Genomic DNA, 22,469 nt, shown 5'->3' with positions numbered 1-22,469 from the left:
CTGCACTGATGCTGTCCTCATGGTCCCTTCCCAGGCCAGAACAGAACAAGCACTTCTGGTTGCCAGGAGAGCATGTACTGGTGTTCTGGAAGTGACCCAAATCCATGAGCTCTTGTATGTGGGGACAGTGGAGGTGTCACTGGTTTGTATTCAGAGGCAGGCTAACATACCTCCTGAATCTACTTCCTGCTGGCCGTTATCCTCCTGTTTGTCATCCCACCTGCACATATTGTTAATGTAGCTAAATTATACAATGGTGAGATTGTAGGGAGAAAATGAAGAGATGCCTTTTTTAAAATAGACTGGCATAATGATAGCATGTGTTCATTTTCCTGTGTGAAATCAAGAGAAGTGACTTTTCATCACTTTGGTTTGTATAGTGACATTTAATTTTGCTCTTCATAATTTTAATTAAGGAGGGATTTAATCCTTTAATTATAAATTCAGCAGAAATGTAGGAGACGCATAATTATGCTATCCCGTTACAGATTTTTAATTATTAGCAGTTAAAATCTAAGCCTGAAAATCTAATTCCTCGAAGGCTATTTCTCACCTAAGTGCTGATCATCTAGACTATTTCCTACATCTCTCTTCAGTTCTTCTGTTTTTCCAGGATCGGAAAAAGCATGGAGAGAACAACCACGAGCTGTTCCTGGCAGATGTTTATGCCTACCAGGGAAAATTCCACGAGGCAGCGAAGCTGTACAAGAGGAGCGGCCACGAAAACCTGGCCCTGGAGATGTACTCGGACCTCCGCATGTTCGACCACGCCAAGGTAGGACCTGGCACCTGCACATCTCTGCAGAAATATTGATGTACCTCTGACTGCTTCCAATGTATCATCCTGCAAAAGAAGTGTGGGCTTTGAATTCCAATTTCATTTTCTCAGGTATTTGTTTGGAGGTAATTTGGCTTATAAAGAGAAAAGTGTCTCTAGCCTGGGTGTAATGGTGGCATTTTCCTTCAGAATCTGCTGCCAAGGCAGCAGGTTGTGTTTTGTAGAGTCTCAAATATGGCTGTGGAAATTCAGGGCTTTTCAGTGAATTCTTTTGGTGGACCTTGTGATTACATAGTATTATCCATAGTAATTTTCCTTCTTCCAAAACTAAAAAGTTTGTGTTTATGACTCCTTCTTCTCCATTATCTTATTTGAGAGTCCCTTTTTATTTGTTTGTCCTCCAAAAATGACAAGGTAGTACCCATGTTATAATAAAAATATATTTATGGGTTGGAGTAAGTCAGTTCTATATTGACGCATTTTAAAAACTGTGTAATATTCTAACCTAGAATATTTTTGTTTACTACAGAATTTCTTCCAAAGATTCAGTGTCTTGGCTTTTTTTAAAACTCTGTTCCATATAGGAATAAATTGAATGTAATTCTAAAAAGTGATGTTTTATTATGGTGATAAGAAGCATTACTTGGCTTTTAAGTCTTCTGTGCTGTTTTCTTATTGAAATCCCCGAGAATGCATGCACTGTTTAGTCTCATTCATCACTCATCAGAGCCCTATTCTGCCCAATCCAGGACAAAGAATTCACCATGACATGCACAGAAACTCTTTAGCAGAGATTCCCCAAGCCATGCTGCAGAGATCTTTTTCTTCCAAGAGCTCAGCAGAAACATTTGGGGGCTTTGCTGATGTAAGCCTGACTTCCGCTATTTTTGGCTGATGAGTCTTTGTTAGCTTCAGTGTTTTGGCTCCTCTTGAACATAAATGTAATTCATACAGGAAAATGTTCCCATAAGTCTTTGTAAGAATCTTTTAATTCTTGGCTTCAGTCATGTCTAAATTTAACCAGTAGAGAGCAAGAGGTCTCATGTCTCCTCTACTTTGGAGTGATTCCATGCTGAGAAATTTAAGGTACTTTACAAGGCAGCTTTTTGTGCAGGGAGTGCACAGAACATGGAAGAACATGTAAACCCCCCTTATTTTCCAGTTATTTATATGGGGGAGGGGGTATGTTTTTGTGGTGCTGTTTTCACTGATGCTGCCAGAATTATTCAAAGGGACCCACAGAACCTGGTTTCTTGTGCATGACTTTGATGAGGTCTGGATGGAGGGTCCAGACTGGAGGCAGAGGTTGGGAGACCTTTGATATCTGGTCACAGGGTCTTTATCACAGCACCAGATCACTAATTACTGGCAACTCACAAAAAAACTCTTTATCCTGTGGGAAGCTGAACTTAGCTTTTGATTTTGGGCTTATTTTGGTGACCTAAGCTGGAAAACAAGTCATACCAAAGAGATTGTTTGACTTCTCTCTTGAGTGCAGTTGTCCATCTTCAGAGGCTGTCGGGATACCCGAGTAGCTGCCCCTGGAGCAGGGCTGTGCTGCAGGAGGCAGCCTTGGGGCTCAGCTGCAGCTGGCACAGGTGGGGTACACTTCTGCCTGTAGCAGGGAACTGCTGAATTGCAGTGGTGAAGCAGACCTGGCGTACAGGTTTTTGACCATTTGTTGCTTTGGTTTTTTAAACCTCAATCACAAACATAGAGGATACACAGTTTTCCACTCTTTTCCCACCTGTCATTTCTCTCCTCTGTTCTGATTTTGCTTTTGATAGAAGCTGTTTAATGGGCAGTAGCCTGTTCTGTTAACAGACAAAATTGCCCTTAATCGATCTTCTGGTGTTGAAGGGGGGGTTTTATATTTTTTTCCTGGCACATGATGTCAACAGATGTGAACCATATGGTGCCAGAGCTTTAGTACTGGCAGAAGAAGATGAACTAACTATTAAAAATATTTCCAAAATGGTTGTCGACACAGGGTCCAGGCTTGGTGTTTGCATTCCTACCACAAGTCCAAGCAGTGCTTCAGAGCACTTTCACTTTTGAGCAGCTGTGGTTCTTTCATTATAAAAGAACTTAGTGGATATATTTTTTAAAATACATTGTTTCCTGCAAAAACACTTGATAAATATTTCAGCCATCAGTTGATTTGTGGTAGGACATCCTGATGCCAGTGTGTGATTAAGTGGATGTGCTGCTGGTAGCTGAGCATGGTCTGGGACTGAGTGGTCATTGAGAATGAATCCATACCTGCTTGGCTTGCAAGAGGAAATATGAAACTTGGAATTGATCTGTTAGAGTTTTTAGATTAGTGCCATTTTGTTTTGGAAAGGCTTGTTCCTGACAAGCTTGCAGAAATTGTAACTCATATCCATCGACCAGGCTAAGCAAAGAGCAGGAGGGGACATTGGTGTTGGCTCTGAGGCACCTCCACTGTCCTTCTCTGGGCCTGGCCACAATCTCCTGCTTTTTTTTTTTAATTTATTTTTTAACTGTATAAATGGGAGACTTGCCATTATTTCTTTCCAGACATGTGGCCTTGATGATGAGCTGCTGAAGGCTGGCTCAGTGCATGTTGCTCTCCGTGGAGTATTTCTGTCCTTGGGAGGCATCATGATTTTCATTACAAAAGCCTTTACCTATTTGAGAGTTTAGACTGTAAATGATGCTTGTGACCAGAAGGTAATGCAGACTTTTGTATTGCTCTGTTGCAGGAATTTCTGGGATCCGGAGATCCCAAAGACACAAAGATGCTGATAAAAAAACAAGCAGACTGGGCCAAGGATATCAATGAACCAAAGGCAGCAGTGGAGATGTACCTCTCTGCTGGCGAGCACATGAAGGCCATCGAAATCAGCGGGGACCACGGCTGGGTGGATATGTAGGTTTTTTGTCTCCTCAGAGATAATGTATCATAAAAGCCTGTATGAGATATTATGAATTCCATGAAATTTTAAAATAAGACTAAATGTATTTGATATCTGCCTTTATATCAGATTGAGTATCTGAAACACACCTATGATTAAAAATGTTTTAAAAGTTGCATGTGTTTAGAGGGTAGGGCCATAAATACATTACAAAAACTAATGCATTGCAGCAATGAAGAGTATGCATGGGTTTATCTCCAATATGAGATTGTCTAAAATAGCCCAAATGCCTTCAGAGTGATCATCACAGCAGTAGCTGTACCAGGTAGCCTATTGCTGCATTTCTCAGATGTTTAGGATCATCATCTAGGGGGTAGAGAAGTCCGGTGGATCACAGAGTCTTTAGAATCTCCATGGCCACTCCTGTCACTGTCATTTCTCATCAGTGTAGGTGGCACTTTATGTCATTTGCTGAGCTGCCTTAAGACCTTGGCCAGGCCCTTCAGACTGGCCTTGCCTCTATTCTGCTGTGAGGCACAGGGGTGACATTTATTCAGGAGCCTATTGCTCAGGTCAGGGTTGGGAAGTATGTCCTGTGCCACTGAGTCATGCAGGATGTGTCCTTCCTTCCGTCTGCCAGAGTCCAAGATGGGGAGCTGAATGTGTGAGCAAAGAGGGAAGGAAGGGGTTTGACTTTGCAAAAGGAAAAAGCATTTGGAATGTTTACTGAAACTGTTTAAACAGTGTTGCATGGTAGTACTATTAAGCTGTTTATTAAATGTTAACTAATTAAAGGTGAAGTTATGACAACAATTAAAAGGCAAAGCACCAAGGCAGAATCTGAAACATCTGGCTTCTTTCTGCTGAGTCTAGGTTAATCGAAATTGCTCGAAAACTGGATAAAGCTGAGCGTGAGCCTTTGGCCAAATGTGCCTTCTATTTTAAGCAACTCAATAACCCTGGCTATGCTGCAGAAACCTACATGAAGGTTGGTGACCTGAAAGCGTTGGTCCAGCTCCACGTGGAGACTCATTGCTGGGAAGAAGTGAGTGTGCCCTTGATTTCTGTTTTGAAAACCACTGCTTTGTATTGTCACTGGTTGCAACTAAAAAGAGAGGCAAATATCGGGCTCCCCTAGCACTGTAGTGAGGGAGGAAGGCTTCTGCAGCAGGATTCAGAGTATTTGGTTAATTGTGTATGCCAGCATGTTTGGTGGTGGTGTGGTCTTCTGAAATTGAATTTAAACTGCATTTATAGTGTTACTTCAATTTCTTTAGAAAATGCATTCAGTAAAAATACAAATATTTTTTGTCTCTTGATGGGAAATCTACTATATTTCCTAAATAATCACTTTCAAATCTTTCTGTTTCAATACTCAGTCTGTTATTATGCTAAGCTTCTTTTCTTTTGTTATTGATTACTTTTTAAAAAAAAAACACATAAGTTTCATACTGGAGAAAACATGGATTACACTCTCTATCCTGTGTATATGTTTCGTTGTGAATTTTCTTAGAGATTAAGGATTGATCCCATGGAATATTTTAAACCCTTTAACTGTTTAAACCATGCAATATTCTATGAATGAGTTTTTTTATTTATGCCAGGCATTTTCTCTGAGTGAAAAGCATCCTGAATTCAAAGATGAAGTCTACGTCCCTTATGCTCAGTGGCTGGCAGAGAGTGATCGATTTGAAGAAGCCCAAAAAGGTGAGAATTTCACTGACAGATCACTGCTCACTCTGTATTTACTCCATAGTAGACTCTGCCCTGGTGAATTTCTTATCAGTGGTACTCAAAACCAAATATGACGCATCTTTTCATACTGGTTTTAAAGTAACTGGAAATCTCCCTATTTTATAGGAAAATGTGATTGATCTATCAAAGATGATGGCATCTAAATATAAGTCCAGATTTTCTATCTTGTTGTATATCTGAGTGTGGCATGTAAGAGGTATTTGGCATGTAATCCTAACTGTTGTAAGATTTTTATCCCACAAAAATTCAAATTATGGCAGCTCTCTTGTAAACCTGAGTGGAAAATGTAATTTTTCCTTCTATTTAGGCAATATTGGATTTGCACAAGTCAAATTTTCCTGTTGCCTTAAGGTTTTTGTGGGGTTTGTTTGGCTTATAAGATTACATTTGAACAGAACTGTCAAATTTCTGTCCTGTGGAAAGGCTTCAAAAGTGAGTCCACAACGTCCTGGAGAGACAGGAGGTACTGAAGCGAGCTGTGTGTGCAGTGCCTTGGCTCAGGTGCAGCTCCATGAGCCAGGTGCACCTGCGGTTCCCGAGCCAGCTCGGAGCAAGGCTGGCGCTGCTTGGCTCAGAAGGGCCCAGGCAGGGAGCAGGCTGGGCCCGATCTGTCTCTGCACAAGACCATTTGTGTGTCTTGGCACCAAGCCTCGGAGCAGCTGGTTGAGGGCAGGGTGGTAGTTTGCACTCTGAATGCAGGTTAGAGGCCCCGTGTGCTCCACAAAGCTCTGTGCTGCTGGCGCTCAGTGGAGATGCCCAGAACTGGAGGAGCTGGAGGTCCTCATGGGACTGTTCTGGTCTCAGAACAGAATGGGAGGTCTGGCCTCTCTCAGGGGGCAGCAGTGCTGTGGGGCTGTGTTTTTTGGGGTTGGTTCCCCCTCAGCCCTGTTCCTTTATATGGAGACTGCATTGGCCAAATGCATGTTTGCCAAGTGAGAATTCGAGGTGTTACTTGGTGCATCAGAAAAGGAGATGCTCTTAGTAAATGATGGAAAGGTGTAGTAGCTGTACTCTTTTAAAGTATTCAGCACAATACTTTTAAAGTATTCATACACACCAGAGCACTGGCTTCAAACAATTTATTGTAGTTTTGAGTGAATTTGGGATTTGCAGTGTTTGGAGATCACTGTTGTTTGTACAGAGAGCTAATCATCACAGCATCTTCTCTCTTTTCTATTTAAAAAACCCCAGCAACCAGTATTATACATACTCCTTGAGCTCAAGAGTTGCTGAGACAGTGCAAAAGCTTCAAAATACCTACAGATTTTTCTCATGTTCCATTAGTGTCACTGCTTTCAAGGAGGAAAACACCAGTGTATCCTCCCTTTGATCCTGCCCTGGACAGAGTGTTTGATATGGGCTGAATAGAGTGCTCTCAGTGCAAACCCATTAATTTCTGTTAATTGATCTAATCACACTGTGAGCTCCTGTTTGTTTTGGGCTGGGCAGCGTTTCACAAGGCTGGCAGGCAGAGGGAGGCCGTGCAGGTGCTGGAGCAGCTCACACACAACGCCGTGCTCGAGAGCCGCTTTGACGACGCAGCCTATTATTACTGGATGCTTTCCATGCAGTGCTTAGACATTGCCCAAGGTGAGTCACCGACAGGAAGCGTGTGTTTGTTACCTCGTTGTGCACGCAGACAAACAGCCTGCATTGTGATAGCATTGCTGCAGCTGCTTCTCTGCTGGCTGGTTTGATTTGGGTTTCTTAATGCTGTGCACATCTCGGCCTTGTGCTATTTTTGTAGTCCCCTCTTTTTCCCATGTGCTAATTCAAAACAAATAAACAAACCAGCGACATCAGCAGGCATAAGGCTCCTTCTGAAGTCTGGCTGGGCTGAAAATCGTGCCTCCTGGGACCATGTATCCTCCAGCACCTTCCCACCACACCCGTTGCCTGGAGGGTTAACGTGCTATTAAATAAAAGATGTTGGAGAGTAAGTTACCTCAAGTGTTTGAACATAGGTTAAGGAGGTTTCAAATTATTTCTGCCAACAGGTAAAAGTGATTATTTGCTAGCTGTCATCTTGTCTCCAAAATGTATGTCACTGGGAGAGAGGTGTTAATAGTTAATAGGTGTAGTTTAATGATAATGAATACAGAAGCTTGGGATTACTGCCTTTTGCCTGGTGCTCTGAGTACCTTTGGGTTTAGTTTAGCTGATCTGTCACCCCTCAGATGTTTGAGATGAATGTTTTTCCAGATGGGTTAGTAGTGTATTTGGTATTCGTGAAAGTTTTCAAAATTAATTGTATTTGTGAACTCTGGCATTCTGGAAGAGGTTTCCAGGGATGCACACCTGCTGCTTTCTGTCTGTAGCTCAGCTGTAGCCTCTGGCTGTGTTAAACCATTGCCTCAACTGTTCTGTCTTTTGCCATGCTTGTTTCAGGCCAGAAGTTTGCTCAGAAGAATAGCAAACTCTGCAAGCATATGATTTGCATGGGTAGATGGGGCATACTTAACCTGGTACATACCTCCTCTGGCAGTGCTGATGCTAAAATTAGACCAGGCTGTTCTCTCCCAACTGCTTTTTGAGACTGACACAATGCCTTTGCTTCCTGCAGGGAATGAAGGACAGCAGACTGAAATGTTGCAGAAGTTTCATCACTTCCAGCATTTGGCAGAAGTTTACCATGTCTATCACTTTATCCAAAGATACACTGTAAGATACTCACTTTAGAATTGTGTATTTATGCTTCCTGAGTTTTTTTTCTCTGGGGAGTCCAAAAATAACTAGGACCTTTCAGGCATAGTAGCTTTATTTATTTATCTAACTTTATTTTACTTCATTATACGGTCTTCAGCTGTCCTGTACAAGAACTTGCTCAGCTCCTTACAGCTGCAGGTGGGGCAGGGCTGTGCTGGTGCCTGACCTCCCTCCTGCCCATGGCCCTTTTTGCTGGTTGCCTTGGTTTGGTCCCATGGTGCCTGAGCCTCTGCTCCTGCACCGGCCAGGATCAGTTTTTCCCTTAGTCATTGGAAAACAGGGTTGAACAGAAGGCATGCTAGCCTAAGGATTTCCACAGGGTGCTGCGTGTGTCACTGATGTGCAGTCACGAATGAGGAGCTCCTACTAATTCCAGCAATTGGAGTCATGCTGCATTGGTGCAAATATCCTTTGTAAAACATTGGAGAACCTTTGCTCTGTGCCCTTGCCCAAAAGAAGACTTTGTGCTGTGGAGTCTTTGCTGTCAGGCTACTTTAGATCTCACAGCACTAGAGACTGCACTGTGGCTGTGCAGACTGCTTTCATTTTAAATAACTTGTTAAAGGTTTTGTCTTAGCTACATTGATCTCTGTCTCTCTTTTCTGTGTGTATTAGGCATGGGCTTTGGTGATAAAGGCATGCAAAATCCACTTGTTATGTTTTGTCAACACCTCTTTTCTCAACAGACGAAAGAAACACCGTACTAGAGATGCCTTGTGCTGTGTTTCTTACTGATGTACGTTGTTGGTTTTCCAGCTTAGAAATGTGTGTCTATGTTTTTCATACCACAGGAGGAGCCTTTCAGCTTCCACTTGCCTGAAACCCTCTTCAATATTTCCAGGTTTCTGCTTCACAGCTTAACAAAGGAGACTCCCTTGGGGATTTCAAAAGTGTATCCTTCCAATACAGTACAAAATCTAGAAGTTATCATGTGATACATGAAAGGAATAACTGCTGTTGGTCCAAGGTAGGGACTTCCTGCAGGGCATCTTTGGTGTCACCTGTTGGTTATCATTAACGGGAGCTGACATCTGTCCCTCAGGAATAATCAGCATCTTCAAACTATTGTGTGCTGAGCTGCACTAGTTAGTCATTTGTTACAGTTTTGGAGAGCTGTGCAAATCAATTAATGTCTAACTCTGTTAGGCCACCTTGAACACCTGCCCAGTCTGGTGTGTCACCTGTGTCAGAGGAGCAAGTTCTAGGACACTAGTCACTGCAAAAAGATGTTGGCTCTGAATCCTGACAGTGTTGCTGCAAGGAGACCAGCTGAGGCAGAAGCAGGGAAACCCAGGAGCTTTTGCTGCCTGTGAGGCCAGTGTGGCCATGTGATGTGTCAGGCCAACATCTGCATGGCTTTGTGAGTGCCTGGGAGCCTCTGGGGCTGTGTGAGCTCAGTGAGATGCCCCTTTCTGTAAGAGATGGGCACAAGGTCACTGGATGCCATAGGGAGGCCTTGTCTTGGTTTCACTTCATTTCTGGCTTTGGATGGGATATTAGCTTTCCTTTTCATAACTTCCTCATTTCTAAATGTAGAATCTTTAATGAAGTTTTTGATAACAAGCCTTGTGGCCTCGCTTATAAATGTAGAATCTTTAATGAAGTTTTTGATAACAAGCCTTGTGGCCAGTAGGTGTGAACAGCAGTTACTGTTTCAGTCTGGTGAAAGGGAAGGACAACATTTGGTTGCTAACATGGGGCACGCTCTTTCAAATCACATCAGGTGTATTTACTCAGTGTCAGTGGGTTACTTACACTGTAAAAAATGTTTTGATTTTGGTCTTTTTGTGGCTAGGGGAAAATGCATGCACCCCAAAATTACTGAAATATTGTAAATGGAGCCATAGCAGTGTTCATGTAGGGTCAGTTCCTTACCTTGCTAGTAATTGCCCACAAATATTTCGATAGTCCTTTCACATGTGTTTGTAAATGAAATTCTGTAAATAGATTTCTCTGGTTAAAGCCTGTTTGAAGTCCTGGTGTTGGATTTGCTTCATTGCACAACTTCTGTGATTAGAAAGAGTATTGCATTTTTTCATAAATGCTGTATGTATTTTTATTCCTTAATTAAATTATAGCAATACATTATTGGCCCTGGCAAAGCAGAGTAAAGCTCTTGGTGCATATAAATTGGCTCGTCATGCCTATGACAAGCTGCAGGGACTGCAGATCCCAGACAGGTTCCAGAAATCTGTTGAGCTGGGCAGCCTGACAATCCGATCCAAGCCATTCCATGACAGTGAAGTAAGCTGTAATGTGTTTCATGTTAATCATTAATATGTGGTCTAATCCTAGAATATGAGTTCCTGTGTGCACAAAACAATCTGAAATACATTATGCATGGCTCTGTGATATAATTATATTTCTGCTGGAAACACAGTCCTTTTATTGTTATTCTTCAAGTCAGACTTCCTTCTGCTCCTGAGAGCAAATTAAAATCAGCCCTCTCTTTGTGGGCAGCTTCCATCCTCCCTCTCTTCTCTTGCAGTCACCTTCCTCACTGCCTATTAATTCTTCCAGGCCCTTTTCTCCCCAGTTCACATGCTATTGTTCCACAGCCTTTGTCTCTCTCTCCAGCTGGAGGTCACTTTCATTTGTCCCATTCCTAACACTCTTCCCCTCCTCCCTCCATCCCTTCAGTGACCTTCCTTCCGTAAATCTTACTTTAACACCTTTTCTTCTTTCACTGAAGTCTGGCTTTCTGCAGTTTTCTATAAAGCCATGTCTCAGGTAGTACTCACTAAAAATAAATTGCATTGTACCAGTGAACATACACCTGGCCTCCTGAAATAATAGAAACACACCCTTTAAGAACTGCCTAAAATAACTCGGCTCTTGAAAAGAGATGAATTAATTGGAGAAACTAAATTTGATCAAATCTTAGAGCAAAAAACTTTGCTTCAGTAAACTTCTCTTCAGCTTCTTTTGTCCCTGTGTATTTGATGGAGGGTTCTGCTTCTGTTACTGCAGAGGCAAGGTGAAAATTTAATTGTTAAAGTGGTGAAGACAGCTATTTTTAATGGGAAAACTTGCTGTTTGTTAAAAAGGGAAAGCATTTTCAGATGTTGAAGGGTCTGATTTCACAGCAGTGCTTCTTCAGACTGGTGCTGGTGTTGTGTCAGTGTTGTCAGCCGAAGGGGCCCTTTTTTAACTGAAAACAAAGAGCTGAGGATGTGCCAGTCTGTGTTTACCATGCTCTCAATCTGTCTTTTCAGGAGCTCGTGCCCCTGTGTTACAGGTGCTCCACCAACAACCCCTTGCTGAATAACCTGGGGAACGTCTGCATTAACTGCAGACAGCCTTTTGTCTTCTCAGCCTCCTCCTACGGTGCGTTGGGACGTCGGGTTTGCTCGTGCTTTGCAAGTAGATAAATGGTAACAGAGTAGGTTAGTGCTCATTTCTTCTTTCTGCAGTGTTGTTTGGCCAAACAAATATTCCTTTACTGTTGTTAAGTTTGACCAAGCGGGGGTTGTTGGCTCTCACTGCAGAGCAGCAGCACAGCATTGTTGTATTGCCAGATGCTGAAAAGCCTCTAGTGTTCTGTGAAGGTGAACACAACCCTTTCAGAAGTTCAGGGGGTTTGGTTTACTTCAAGTTTTATTTTATTTAACTTGTTTCATGGGAGAAGCTGGGCAGAACACCATTAACGTGAGGGAGCACAGTATCTGCTATGAGGCATTTCCTGAGTTCCTGCAGGTCAAACACTTCCTGCCTTTCCCACCTTTTAGAAGTGCTGCATCTGGTGGAGTTCTATTTGGAAGATGGCATCACGGATGAAGAAGCTGTAGCTCTCATTGATCTTGAAGCTCCAAGAGCGAGTAAAAGAGAGGATAAATGGCAAGAGATGATGACTGACCGTATCCTTTTGATTAGAATTGGTTTCCTTTTCTTAGGGAATAATTAAACAATTTAGAGTTTATTTTTCCCCTTAGGTTTAAACCTTTCTGTCATATGACTGATGTAAGTACAATTGCATCTTGTTTCTTTGTCGTGAGTATAACAACAAACATATGGATCAACTAAACCTAATATTGTCAAAACGCTTTTCCATCAGGACATTTTATTTATAATCCTTGCAATGTTTGTTTTTAACAGTGGAATGCCATGCTTTACCTATTCTGTGTGAACTGCTTTCTGACAAGGATGAAGGGAATATGGAGTGTGTTGATTCCCATAACAGCTTCTTTCAGAGGCTGCCTTCTCCTAGCCAAGGGAAGTAGCACTTCACAACTGTTCCTGTTGAGATTTGTTTGGAATGCTTTGGCATCCAGAGCTCCCAGTTGCTGTCGGGGTTATAGAATATGAGATGTAGAGTAATGCACAACACACAAACTCTGACTAAAGCTGCCCAAAATTGTAATTTCAATAGATTGCTTCCTTTGCTCTGTCATGTGTGGAAGGGTAAGAGCTGATGTCATGCCTGGCTGTGGTCAGTCTGTTCTGGCTGTTCTACAGCAGCTGCAGTGATAAACTTCCCCAGTCACTGGAAATCCCAGCAAGGCCTTCTTGGTACTTTTTGTAATAAACTGGGGACTGTCACAGTTTGAGATACTCTGAAGCAGCTAGAGTCCTGCTGGGGTGCTCTCATACTGATTCCGTCAGTGCTGGCTATGGTAAGCAGAGTCAGTTTTACAGGAATTCTTGTCCTTCCTTAAGACATGCAACCAGATGCTCAGAGTTTGAGGCTTGATGACAGTACAGATACTGTTGAGGATAATGATCCCTTTACAGCAAAACTCAGCTTCGAGGTAAGAACTGTACCTATGTCTACCAACAAAAAAATATTAATAGAAAAAAATTGTTAGTAGAAAATTTTACTTTACAAATTCACTCTTCTGGTGTGTATGTGGTACAAAGAGAGCTGCAGAGCAGGGGATTGGGAGGGGCATGGCACTTGAGAGGGAAATGGACTAACAAATTAACTCCTCTCTTAAGAACACAAACAAAATCCCTCAAAGAAAAGAAACAAACCAGCAAAACCCACACAAACCCCTCTCAAACAAACAGACAAACACAAACCTCACAAAACAACAATGATTTAAAACCAAACACTCCTGAAATTTTGTTTCCTCACGGTGCACTTGTATAGCAGCAGCACACCTGTAGGGCAGGCCTTACTGCAGGGTTTCATAGAGACTGTGAGCGTGGCTGTTATTTGCAAGGAGTTAAAGAGATAAGGGCAGCTGACTGGAAACAGATGTGGCTGGATGCTGCTGTTGCCGGAGGTTTTGATAAAACTGACAGGGAGTTTGGTGCATTAGCTTCTTCTACTGAATTTTACTTAGCTCCTAACAGCTTGGGAAGCCCGAGAGGGCGGCGGGTGCCAGTGGGTAACAGCAGTCCTTGCTCTGTGCAGCAGGGAGGCTCCGAGTTCGTGCCGGTGGTGGTGGGCCGCGCCGCGCTGCGCTCCATGAGCCGCCGGGACGTGCTGGTCAAGCGCTGGCCGCGGCCGCTGCGCTGGCAGTACTACCGCTCGCTGCTGCCCGACGCCTCCATCACCATGTGCCCCTCCTGCTTCCAGGTACTGCCGCAGCCAGACCCTGATGGGTGAAACGGTGCTAACCACAGCAACCTCATGCTCTAAAATGTACTCCGCAAATTCCTGAATGACGTAGAGGCAGTGAAAGCCCAGCTCTGAGCTGAGTGATAGGCAGGGGAACAGCTGCCTTGCAAGACTTGGCCACAGCTGAATTTGAGAAGTTCCCCTGACAGCAAGTCAGAGCCTCTTGAGCAAGCCTTGGCTGACCAACAGAAGCTGATTTTATTTATTTCCTTTTGCTCTGTCTCTCTGACTTGCGGCCTGGTCTAGCGAGGAAAACCAGTCAGTGACTGTTACCACCTTGTGGTTCAGTCCTGCTCCTGCCTTGCTCAGAAAGGACTTCTTGAAATGCTGGAATTCAGCCATGTTTGCTTACTCAACTGCCTAATTGTCCATCCTTTTGCAGAAGTAGTTAGCAGCTTTGTGCCTTCTCAGCAGCTCTGGCAGAGGTCTGTGAAGTGCTTGCTGCTGTGTTCCAGGGTGTAGCTCTCAGGCGATCGAAACCGAGAGGACCAGTTCTCTGTGATGGTAGTTCCAGAATATCTGTGCTATTGAGCAGCCATTGAACTGAGTTTGCATTTTCTTTGGGCAGGGTACAGGCTAACTTGTTTTAAATCTGTTCCTAATTAACAGATGTTTCACACAGAAGACTATGAGCTCCTCATACTCCAGCATAATTGCTGTCCATTCTGTCGGCGGAAAGTAGATGAGTCAAACCAATGAAGAAAACCAGTCTTTTACCTCAACAACAGACTCCCCTGTTGGCTTGGCAAAACTCTTCTTAGATCTCTAGAGCTTTCCTATTAACTTAGTTATCTTGTCTCATTTTGTATGTAAGAGTGGAACCAAGTTGAAGAATTGTAACTATTTTTTTAAATTAAAATGTCTGTTTTTTGAATGTGCTCTGCATTTTCCAGACAATCAGCTGAAGCGCCGCAGAATTTTATAGGAACATTTCTAGAATCAAGTTCAGCCTTCAAGTAATTGGTTTTACTCCAGATTGTGCTCCTTAACATACACCAGTTATTGACAGATCTTCAAATAAATGGGACTATTTTTCACTATTTATTGTCTCATAATTTGCTATAATACTCATGCTTCTGATCGGGAATTTCTTTTTCCTTTCTATTCCATGTAGGCAAGAACAGCATTTAGAGCCCTTCAAATACAATCTGAAGAGTTCCACTACTCTTGGCACTGGCGGCATCTCACAGCCACCTTGGGGCAGGTGGTGGATGAATCTGTGTGGAGTTCACCTGGTTGAAGTGCAGCATGTGAGGCTGTGCACACCTGGGCTCTGTGCTGCTGCCATGGAGGACTGTGCCAAGGGAGTGCTGAGCTGGGTGTCCCCAGCATCGTGTCAGTCCTGGGCCAAGCGTGAGCTCTGTGAGCATGTGGCAGGAGCCAGGCCCGCTGCTCTCTGCTGCAGCCTCTTCTGGAGGCACGAGACGTGGGGGCAGCAGTCCCAGGCAGCACCTGAGCCTCTACAATGGCTCGCTCTCCCTGCAGGACTGGGCAGGAAGTAGGAGAGCAAAGGCCAAGAAACTCCTGTGCTGAGATAAAGACAGTTTAATAGCTGCAGCACAGCTCTGCATGCAAGCAAAGCAAAGCAAGAAGGCATTTATTCCCTGCTTCCTGGAGACCAGGGTTCAGCGTGAGTAACTGTCACTTGGGAAGGCAAAATACCACAAACACAACATCCTCCCTTCCTCCCCCTTTCCCTGAGCTTTTATTTTGGAGCACAACATCATCTGGAGTGGCACAGCCCTTTGGCCAGCTGTCCCAGGTCTGTCCCTCTGTTCCCAGCCCTGCTCCGGTCTGTAGCTGAGGGACAGGGCGGGCGGAATGGAGCCCGCAGTGCTCCGGCCCAGCTGCACAGCGGTGTCTTCCCAGTGCTGGGTTAGACACCAGCACTCAGCACCCCTCGCTGCTGGGAGGGAGGTGACTCCGTGCCCGTGACACCGGCGTGCCCCTGGCAGGGACTCTCACAGGATGGCCAGGGGCATTCCCCGCCACAGGAATATTCACAGGTTACCTTCGTGACTCAGGGTCATTCCCAGCTTGGCTGGAGCTGGGGAGTGGTGCGTCTCTTGACTTCAATCTGGTATAAGCTGTGCCCATGTTGCCACGAGTTCTGTTGTGATGGCAGCCTGTCTGTTCCAGCCTGCCTCTACCCTGAGTGGGCAAGGACACGAGCAACTGGCTGAGGTGGTCGGTGCTGGCAGGGCAGCTCCCATGGGAGCAGCACTTTGCACGTGAAACGGGATGTTTGTCTGCTCGAGTTCCTCTGGAAAAGGAGACCCTGCAATCACACAATCGAGTTTCTGAGTCCCTCAGTGGTTCCTGACCAAGTTTGCTTGATTTACCACTTTAAAAACATTCTGTTCTAATTACAGCTCGTCTGCTTTCTGACTCAGCTGTTGCTGTTTGCAGTGAAGACTCTGCTATTGACATGGGTAAACAATGCTGTTTGAGACGGGAGCCAGGGTGGGATTCAGCTCCTTCTGGAACTGAGCTGGCTGTGCAGAGCCAGTGGGAATGAAAAATTATAAAACTGAAGAGAAAGGGTTTGCTGTGACACAAAGACAAAATGGGCCAATGTTTTCTTAACAACTCTGTGAATACAGTCTAGCTTTGAAAAGCATTTTGGGCTTTTCTGGGCTTTTCTGCATGTCTCATATGTACATGATGAAGGTGTTCTAGTCTGGGCTGCCCTGTGCCATGGAGCCCACCAGCTGGCTTCATGCTGAGGAGTCCCTGGAAGTGCAAGAGGTTCCAGCAAGGCACTTTGGTTGGAAGTTGTGAGCAATTTGCCCTGTTCCTCTCTCTCAGCTGCCTGCCTGTCCCACTACTGCATCCAGTGGTGACGCATGCCAGTCCTAAGCTCTGCACAACAGCTGCTACCTCAGCAGTGGCTTATTGCATCAGCTTAAAGTGTTTTAGGAAATAAACCTTTAATCCCTGTGTGCCCAGGTACAAGTGTAAAGAGCTGCATTTGCAGTTAGAAAGTGGCACTGCTCTGGCCTTGGAAACAAGTGTGAAAAATTAATTGAGAGGGATTTAGGGTGAACAGAGTGTGCGTGAGGACCTGGTGTTTTCATGTTAAGGTGAAGGAAGACCTTTGGGACTGTCCAGAGACTGTGGCCTGCATTGGGTTGCCAGCAGGGTCTGCCCTAGTCCATGGTGCCAGCACTTCAGCTCCTTCCACCTTCCCCACTTAGAGGGCAGGTTTCCCAGCTTGGTCTCTGCTTTAAGAAGAGTACAGTGCTTTGTCCTTTTTTCCATTAAACTTATTTCTGAACTAACTTACAAGGAACTTTGGTGAAAACTAGGCTAGGATTGGAGGAAGTTTATTAAGGCCAAGATGACATGAACTTCTGCCCACCTTACAGCCATGAGCTCCAGAAGCTCTGGTACATCTTCCTGTACTGGATGAGGCCCTTGTGTTCACCTGCTCCTGGCTGTGAAGAACGCTAAGCTCAGCCCTCAGTGCAGCCAAAACAGCAAGGGGAGGTGGGTGCTCAGCTCCCTTCCAGCCACCATCACCTACAAAGAGGCAGAGCAGAGTCTCCCTTTGTGCGCACCTCCTGTATGTTTTGTCCCACTGCGTCTGAAAAATTAAGAAGATAACTCAGCTGTGTAACTCAGCTTCTGGTTGGCACAAGCAATGTTTCAAGCACAACTGAGTGCACAGAGTGGTGAGTCAGAGACATAGAGGGCACAGAAGGCTCCAACAATAGCCTTCCCTGTGGAGTTTGATAATTACACAAGGTTTGAGGAGACTGAGGTTGTCGGTCAACCAGTATATGGAGCTGAGTGCTGGCTTCAGCTCTGAATGTCCCATCAGTGCCCTGGTCCAGCAGCCTTCTCAGCACCATTGCAGAATGACTCCAGTCCAGGACAGATGGACCAAGTTATTTATTAGCTGTGACAGGTGGAGTTGGCATGACCCAATCACATACAAAGGCACAGAGAAGATGGCACAAGTGTTAACCTGCAAGTAGGCCAGGTGTTTCATGGGGAATTGTCAAACCTCCACAGCCAGATCCTGAGTAGAGAGGTGGCTGGAGCTTGTGGAAGAAGGTTTGGTCATGCTGCCTTCCGCAGCCTCCCACAGGGACTGGCAGTATGTGGGGATGGCTCTCCAGTGGGGACTGGCTGGTCTCACAGATCCACATTCCCCTTGTGAGAATGGGACAGGGACACTCCTCTGTCACTGAGGGACCACACCATGCTTGCCCAGCCAGGCCACCATTTGCAGCCCCCAAACCCACAGTCCTGGAGTTCGAACCACACATGTTCCTCCTGTTAGTGGGGAAGGGAAAGAAAGAGTGAGGCTGTAAAAATGAATGGTGCGGTGCAGAGCTACCTCTTTATATATGTGACCATGAGCCGTGGTCTGCAACACTGACAGCGTTGGCCAGAAACTGGTGTCACCTTAACACCTTCCCAGGAAAGCCAATTACCCTGGGATGATTATGATTAATAATTCTCTAAACCCTAATCGTGCTGACACCAGTGCCAGGAGCTTACAGCAGGGGCACTTTATAAGAGGTGCCCTGTGGGGGAGAGTGTAACTGGTTCTCCTTGGGGTGACAGTGAAGGCCGAGAGGTGGCAGGAGCTCCATTTCAGGGGAAATTTTCCCCTTGCACAAAAGAACTCCCAGATTAAGAGCAAAAAGCGCCTCACAAACTGCAACCATGAACGGGACAGAAGGCCAAGACTTCTACGTGCCCATGTCCAACAAGACCGGGGTGGTGCGGAGCCCCTTCGAGTACCCCCAGTATTACCTGGCTGAGCCTTGGAAGTTCTCGGCGCTGGCTGCCTACATGTTCATGCTGATTCTGCTCGGCTTCCCCATCAACTTCCTCACGCTGTACGTCACCATCCAGCACAAGAAGCTCCGGACACCTCTAAACTACATCCTTCTGAACCTGGCCATCGCCAACCTCTTCATGGTATTCGGAGGCTTCACCACCACTATGTACACCTCCATGCATGGGTACTTTGTCTTTGGAGTAACAGGGTGCTACATTGAAGGCTTCTTTGCCACACTGGGCGGTAAGTTTTCCAAATATTCAAATGTCTTCTGTCAGGAATTTCCCTGGATTTTAGTAGTGGGAGGGAAAACACAGATGATCTTGGAAAAATGTGGCACCTATAACATCCTTGACCTGCTGATCTGATGTGGACTGAGGCCATTTGCCCTGTTTCTGGTAGGAGCTGAAGAAAGTGACAAGTGACACTTTAAAAAAAAAAACAACTTTATTTTGAGAGCCACCTGCTCAGTATCCTGAGAATCACAATGATGCAATGAAAAGCAGCCAATATCAGATTCTGCAGTTGTTGGATTTGTGCATCTCCTCGGCTCACTTTCTGACTCGAGAGATGACAATTTTGTTCCTCATATTTTGCAGGGCTGAATCTGCCATTGGCTCTGGTTTGGTGCATGCTGTTACAGGCAAGCACAGCTGTCTCTCCTCCCCATGCCAGCCTGGTATGGAACCAAAGAGATGTTAAAACAGAAATTGTGTGTAAAAATGTCCTCCTCCATTTGTCTCAGCCTTCAGCCACAGCTACTGTTTTACTGGCTTGGTCCTTGTGGCACAAGTTTTCTGGGAAGCTGAGGGTACTGAGGGGAAGTCCTGGGATCATGGGCACTTGCTGCATTTCAGAGTGTGACCACAGGCTTGCAGGTGCAGATGTTGTCTGGGATGAATGGTGGGATCAGCCATGAATCTCGAAACACTGCAGCAAAGTGGTTCCTGTGGGTCAGCAGTACAGAGAGAAGGGGTCTTCTCACACTGTCCTACCGCATGTGCCCTTGACCATTCTTCATTTATCTTTCTGCACTCTTGGCAGAGATTAAGCTTCTGCCAGAGGTTGTACTCAGGAACATCAGTCTGAGGAGGCCTCACGCTGCCATCAGGGTGGTTTCTTTTCCTGCTCAAAGTCCCTGTGTCCCTTTCTGTCCCTCTTCCCGGTGCAGGTGAAATTGCTCTCTGGTCACTGGTGGTCCTGGCTATCGAAAGATACGTAGTGGTCTGCAAGCCCATGAGCAACTTCCGCTTCGGGGAGAACCATGCCATCATGGGTGTTGCCTTCTCCTGGATCATGGCCTTGGCATGTGCAGCTCCCCCACTTTTTGGCTGGTCCAGGTAGGGAGGGCAATGGACCCAGTGTCAGGGGTATGGGAGCCTGGCTGGTGGCTCAGCTGTGGCTTCCAGCCAGTCTCCTCTGCTGGGTGCTGATCTGCTGGGCTCACCTTGCAGGTACATCCCCGAGGGCATGCAATGTTCGTGCGGGATTGACTACTACACTCTGAAGCCAGAGGTCAACAACGAATCTTTTGTCATCTACATGTTTGTGGTTCACTTCGTGATCCCGCTGTCGATCGTTTTCTTCTGCTATGGGAACCTGGTTTGCACTGTCAAGGAGGTGGGTACCCATCAGATGAATGGCCAGTAGGGCTACCCCTGTTCCCAGTGCTGGGAAGGGGCTCACACCAGGTTCAAGAATGGTGCTAGGGAGGGTCCTCCAGGGGCCAGCCTGGCCATCCATGAAAAGGGAAATAGCAAACTCCAGATGTGCAGCTTGACTGCTGAGAGCCCTGACCCTGTGTCCCTGCTGGTGCAGCACCCACTGGCTCCATCGTGTTTCTGCTCCTTTCTGCCCCCAGGCTGCCGCCCAGCAGCAGGAGTCTGCCACCACCCAGAAGGCAGAGAAAGAAGTGACTCGCATGGTCATCATCATGGTCATCGCCTTCCTGATCTGCTGGCTCCCCTATGCTAGTGTCGCGTTCTACATCTTCACCAACCAGGGCTCAGACTTTGGGCCCATCTTCATGACCATCCCGGCGTTCTTTGCCAAGAGCTCGGCCATCTACAACCCTGTCATCTACATCGTAATGAACAAACAGGTAACTGGCAGGGTGCCAGGAAACCCCTCTTTTGTGTTTCTCTTTTTAACAGCTAGCAGAGAGTTACAGCATCTCAAGGTGCCAGTGGTCTGGAGCAGGGATTGTTTCCAGGAGTTCTAGTCCTGGCGCATGGGACTCTGCAGCTCATCCGTGGTGTTGCATAAATCTCACAAATGCAAGGCCACTCCACCTGAAATAATGCAGGTGCCGGGTTGATGGAGGAGCCATGATGGGAGCAGGCAGGGCTGGCAGTAGATGGGGTGGGCAGCAGGCAGTGGGGCAGGAGACTCCACATAGGCATAGTTCTTCCTGCACCACAGTACTGCTGGGATTCAAGACAGCTCTGCAGCTAGAGCTGCATGGTGTCCAGCTGGCTCACCCTGGACTTCCCTCTCTCCCAGTTCCGTAACTGCATGATCACAACCCTCTGCTGCGGCAAGAACCCACTGGGTGACGAGGACACATCTGCTGGCAAGACAGAGACCTCGTCCGTCTCCACCAGCCAGGTCTCTCCTGCATAGGCCCCCTGGGAGCAGCAGTCCCTGGGGTGCTGCCCTGGCAGCACAAACTTAACCCCACCGCCACCACCACCTGCCCCTGCTTCACCATGGCCAAGGCCCCGTGGGGCGGCTCCTCGCTCCTGGCTCTAGGAACCCTGGGAACAAGGCTGAAAATGTGTACACATGTTTTGTAATTAAAATGCAAAGGCTTAGCTCATCTGGCATAAATCCATGCATTTCTGTTGACTTGCTGAGACCTCATGCCCCTTCTCTGAGTGCAGGCTGGGTTGGAGAGCTCTGCCATCCTGGGCCATGGCAGAGCTGTCCTTGCCTCCCTCAACCCACCCTGACATGCCGGCCAAGGGCCAGGGCATGTTCTGCATGTCCTTTTGTCAGAGATGGATCCTAGCCAGTGCTGCCAGTCACTCAGCCCCATCACACCCTCTGCCCAGAGCACGTTTGGCTGCTGCAAAGTGCCCCGGCTCTGCCAGCTGCTCCCAGCTCTGGCCCTGTCCCATCTGCCAGAAGTCCTGGGAGACACCATGATTCCTGCAGGGGGATGGGACAGATAGCGGCGCCGGGTCCTGCCTGGCAGGCAGCTGGCACGGAGGGCCATGCCAGCACGGCACAGCTGTGTGCGGCCACAGCTCTCCGGGACAGCTCTGTGCTCAGTCCTCCAGCACTGGTGCAGCAGCACATGGATGGTGTTTGCACCCTCAGCAGCAGCTCTGCTCCGTGTTCCCCAGCACCCCTTCCCCACACTCCCACCTCTCTTCCTTAGGCTTCTTTGGACCCCTAGGCCCAAGCCCCCAGCAAGGTTGCCCGTGCCCCTCCCCATTTTGGCTGTGGTCAGTTTGGCCTTGGCCCAACAGGAGGTTTAGGGCAGCTCTGGTGCTCTGAGGCCTGCTGGGCCAGGGCTGATCTCCCTCCACGCCGCAGCAGGCAGGACCCAGCAGCATATGGCTCAGCGATGCCAACATATGTTCGAAGCACTACAAGATGGCATATTGCAATTGTAGCGGTGTTCTTCATTTTTATTTTTAGTTCAGTTATACAAATAAGATGTTTTTCTCACTGTTTGGTGTTATCAACACTTGAAACTATTTTTGTACATTATTATCCCCTCTGATTTCTAATCCTATGCAGCTTTGCAAGGACTAATAGGGAATGTATAGAGCCCATGCAAGTTAAACCCTTAATAAAGAGCAATTTGCAAGTACAATTCTCTCATTATTTTTTTATCTATACTTCTGCATATTCAGTGAAATCTAAAGATTAGAGTTTTATGAATAATTCAGTGTTTAGGCTGATGTCTGATTCATGCTCTTCATATCTGGGAGGTGGTTTTGGAGGGAAGAGGAGGAAGGATTTAGTGTTTATTTGCTGTCCGTG

General features: G+C 46.2%; 2 protein-coding genes across 4 annotated transcripts in view; both read left to right on the top strand.

The window, feature by feature from the left end:
• The window catches only part of IFT122 (intraflagellar transport 122), a 30,244-nt gene extending 15,523 nt beyond the window's left edge, over window positions 1-14,721 (top strand). The window contains exons 17-29 of one of the 3 annotated variants that reach the window (XM_085590233.1): window positions 614-775; window positions 3,505-3,671; window positions 4,531-4,702; window positions 5,262-5,364; window positions 6,862-7,002; window positions 7,976-8,073; window positions 8,910-9,010; window positions 10,197-10,362; window positions 11,334-11,445; window positions 11,847-11,975; window positions 12,787-12,866; window positions 13,478-13,639; window positions 14,291-14,721. In XM_085590233.1, the coding sequence (XP_085446359.1) occupies window positions 614-775; window positions 3,505-3,671; window positions 4,531-4,702; window positions 5,262-5,364; window positions 6,862-7,002; window positions 7,976-8,073; window positions 8,910-9,010; window positions 10,197-10,362; window positions 11,334-11,445; window positions 11,847-11,975; window positions 12,787-12,866; window positions 13,478-13,639; window positions 14,291-14,380 (1,683 nt within the window). In that variant the 3' untranslated portion in view covers window positions 14,381-14,721. Of the gene's footprint in view, window positions 1-613; window positions 776-3,504; window positions 3,672-4,530; window positions 4,703-5,261; window positions 5,365-6,861; window positions 7,003-7,975; window positions 8,074-8,909; window positions 9,011-10,196; window positions 10,363-11,333; window positions 11,505-11,846; window positions 11,976-12,786; window positions 12,867-13,474; window positions 13,640-14,290 lie in introns of those variants that run through there. The other 2 variants (XM_021542559.3, XR_014958086.1) reach the window with 2 other exon arrangements.
• Window positions 14,722-14,857: 136 nt separating this feature from the next.
• Window positions 14,858-22,382, top strand: RHO (rhodopsin). The gene is made up of 5 exons (XM_021542529.4): window positions 14,858-18,719; window positions 19,648-19,816; window positions 19,931-20,096; window positions 20,338-20,577; window positions 20,979-22,382. Exons 1-5 carry the CDS (start codon window positions 18,359-18,361, stop codon window positions 21,096-21,098), a joined length of 1,056 nt encoding a protein of 351 aa, XP_021398204.1. The 5' UTR covers window positions 14,858-18,358; the 3' UTR covers window positions 21,099-22,382.
• The last annotated feature ends 87 nt before the right edge of the window (window positions 22,383-22,469 follow it).

This window comes from Lonchura striata, chromosome 12, assembly GCF_050655825.1.
Source record: "Lonchura striata isolate lonStrDom1 chromosome 12, ASM5065582v1, whole genome shotgun sequence".
Taxonomy (NCBI): Eukaryota; Metazoa; Chordata; class Aves; order Passeriformes; family Estrildidae; genus Lonchura; species Lonchura striata.
This window is presented reverse-complemented; position numbering and strand designations above follow the sequence as displayed.

Excerpts from the sequence above, each read along its gene's own strand:
- RHO (XM_021542529.4), top strand. The coding sequence starts at position 18,359 with ATGAACGGGACAGAAGGCCAAGACTTCTACGTGCCCATGTCCAACAAG. Across the intron at positions 18,720-19,647 it reads CTTCTTTGCCACACTGGGCG|GTGAAATTGCTCTCTGGTCA; the intron begins GTAAGTTTTCCA and ends TTCCCGGTGCAG. Across the intron at positions 20,578-20,978 it reads ACATCGTAATGAACAAACAG|TTCCGTAACTGCATGATCAC; the intron begins GTAACTGGCAGG and ends CCTCTCTCCCAG.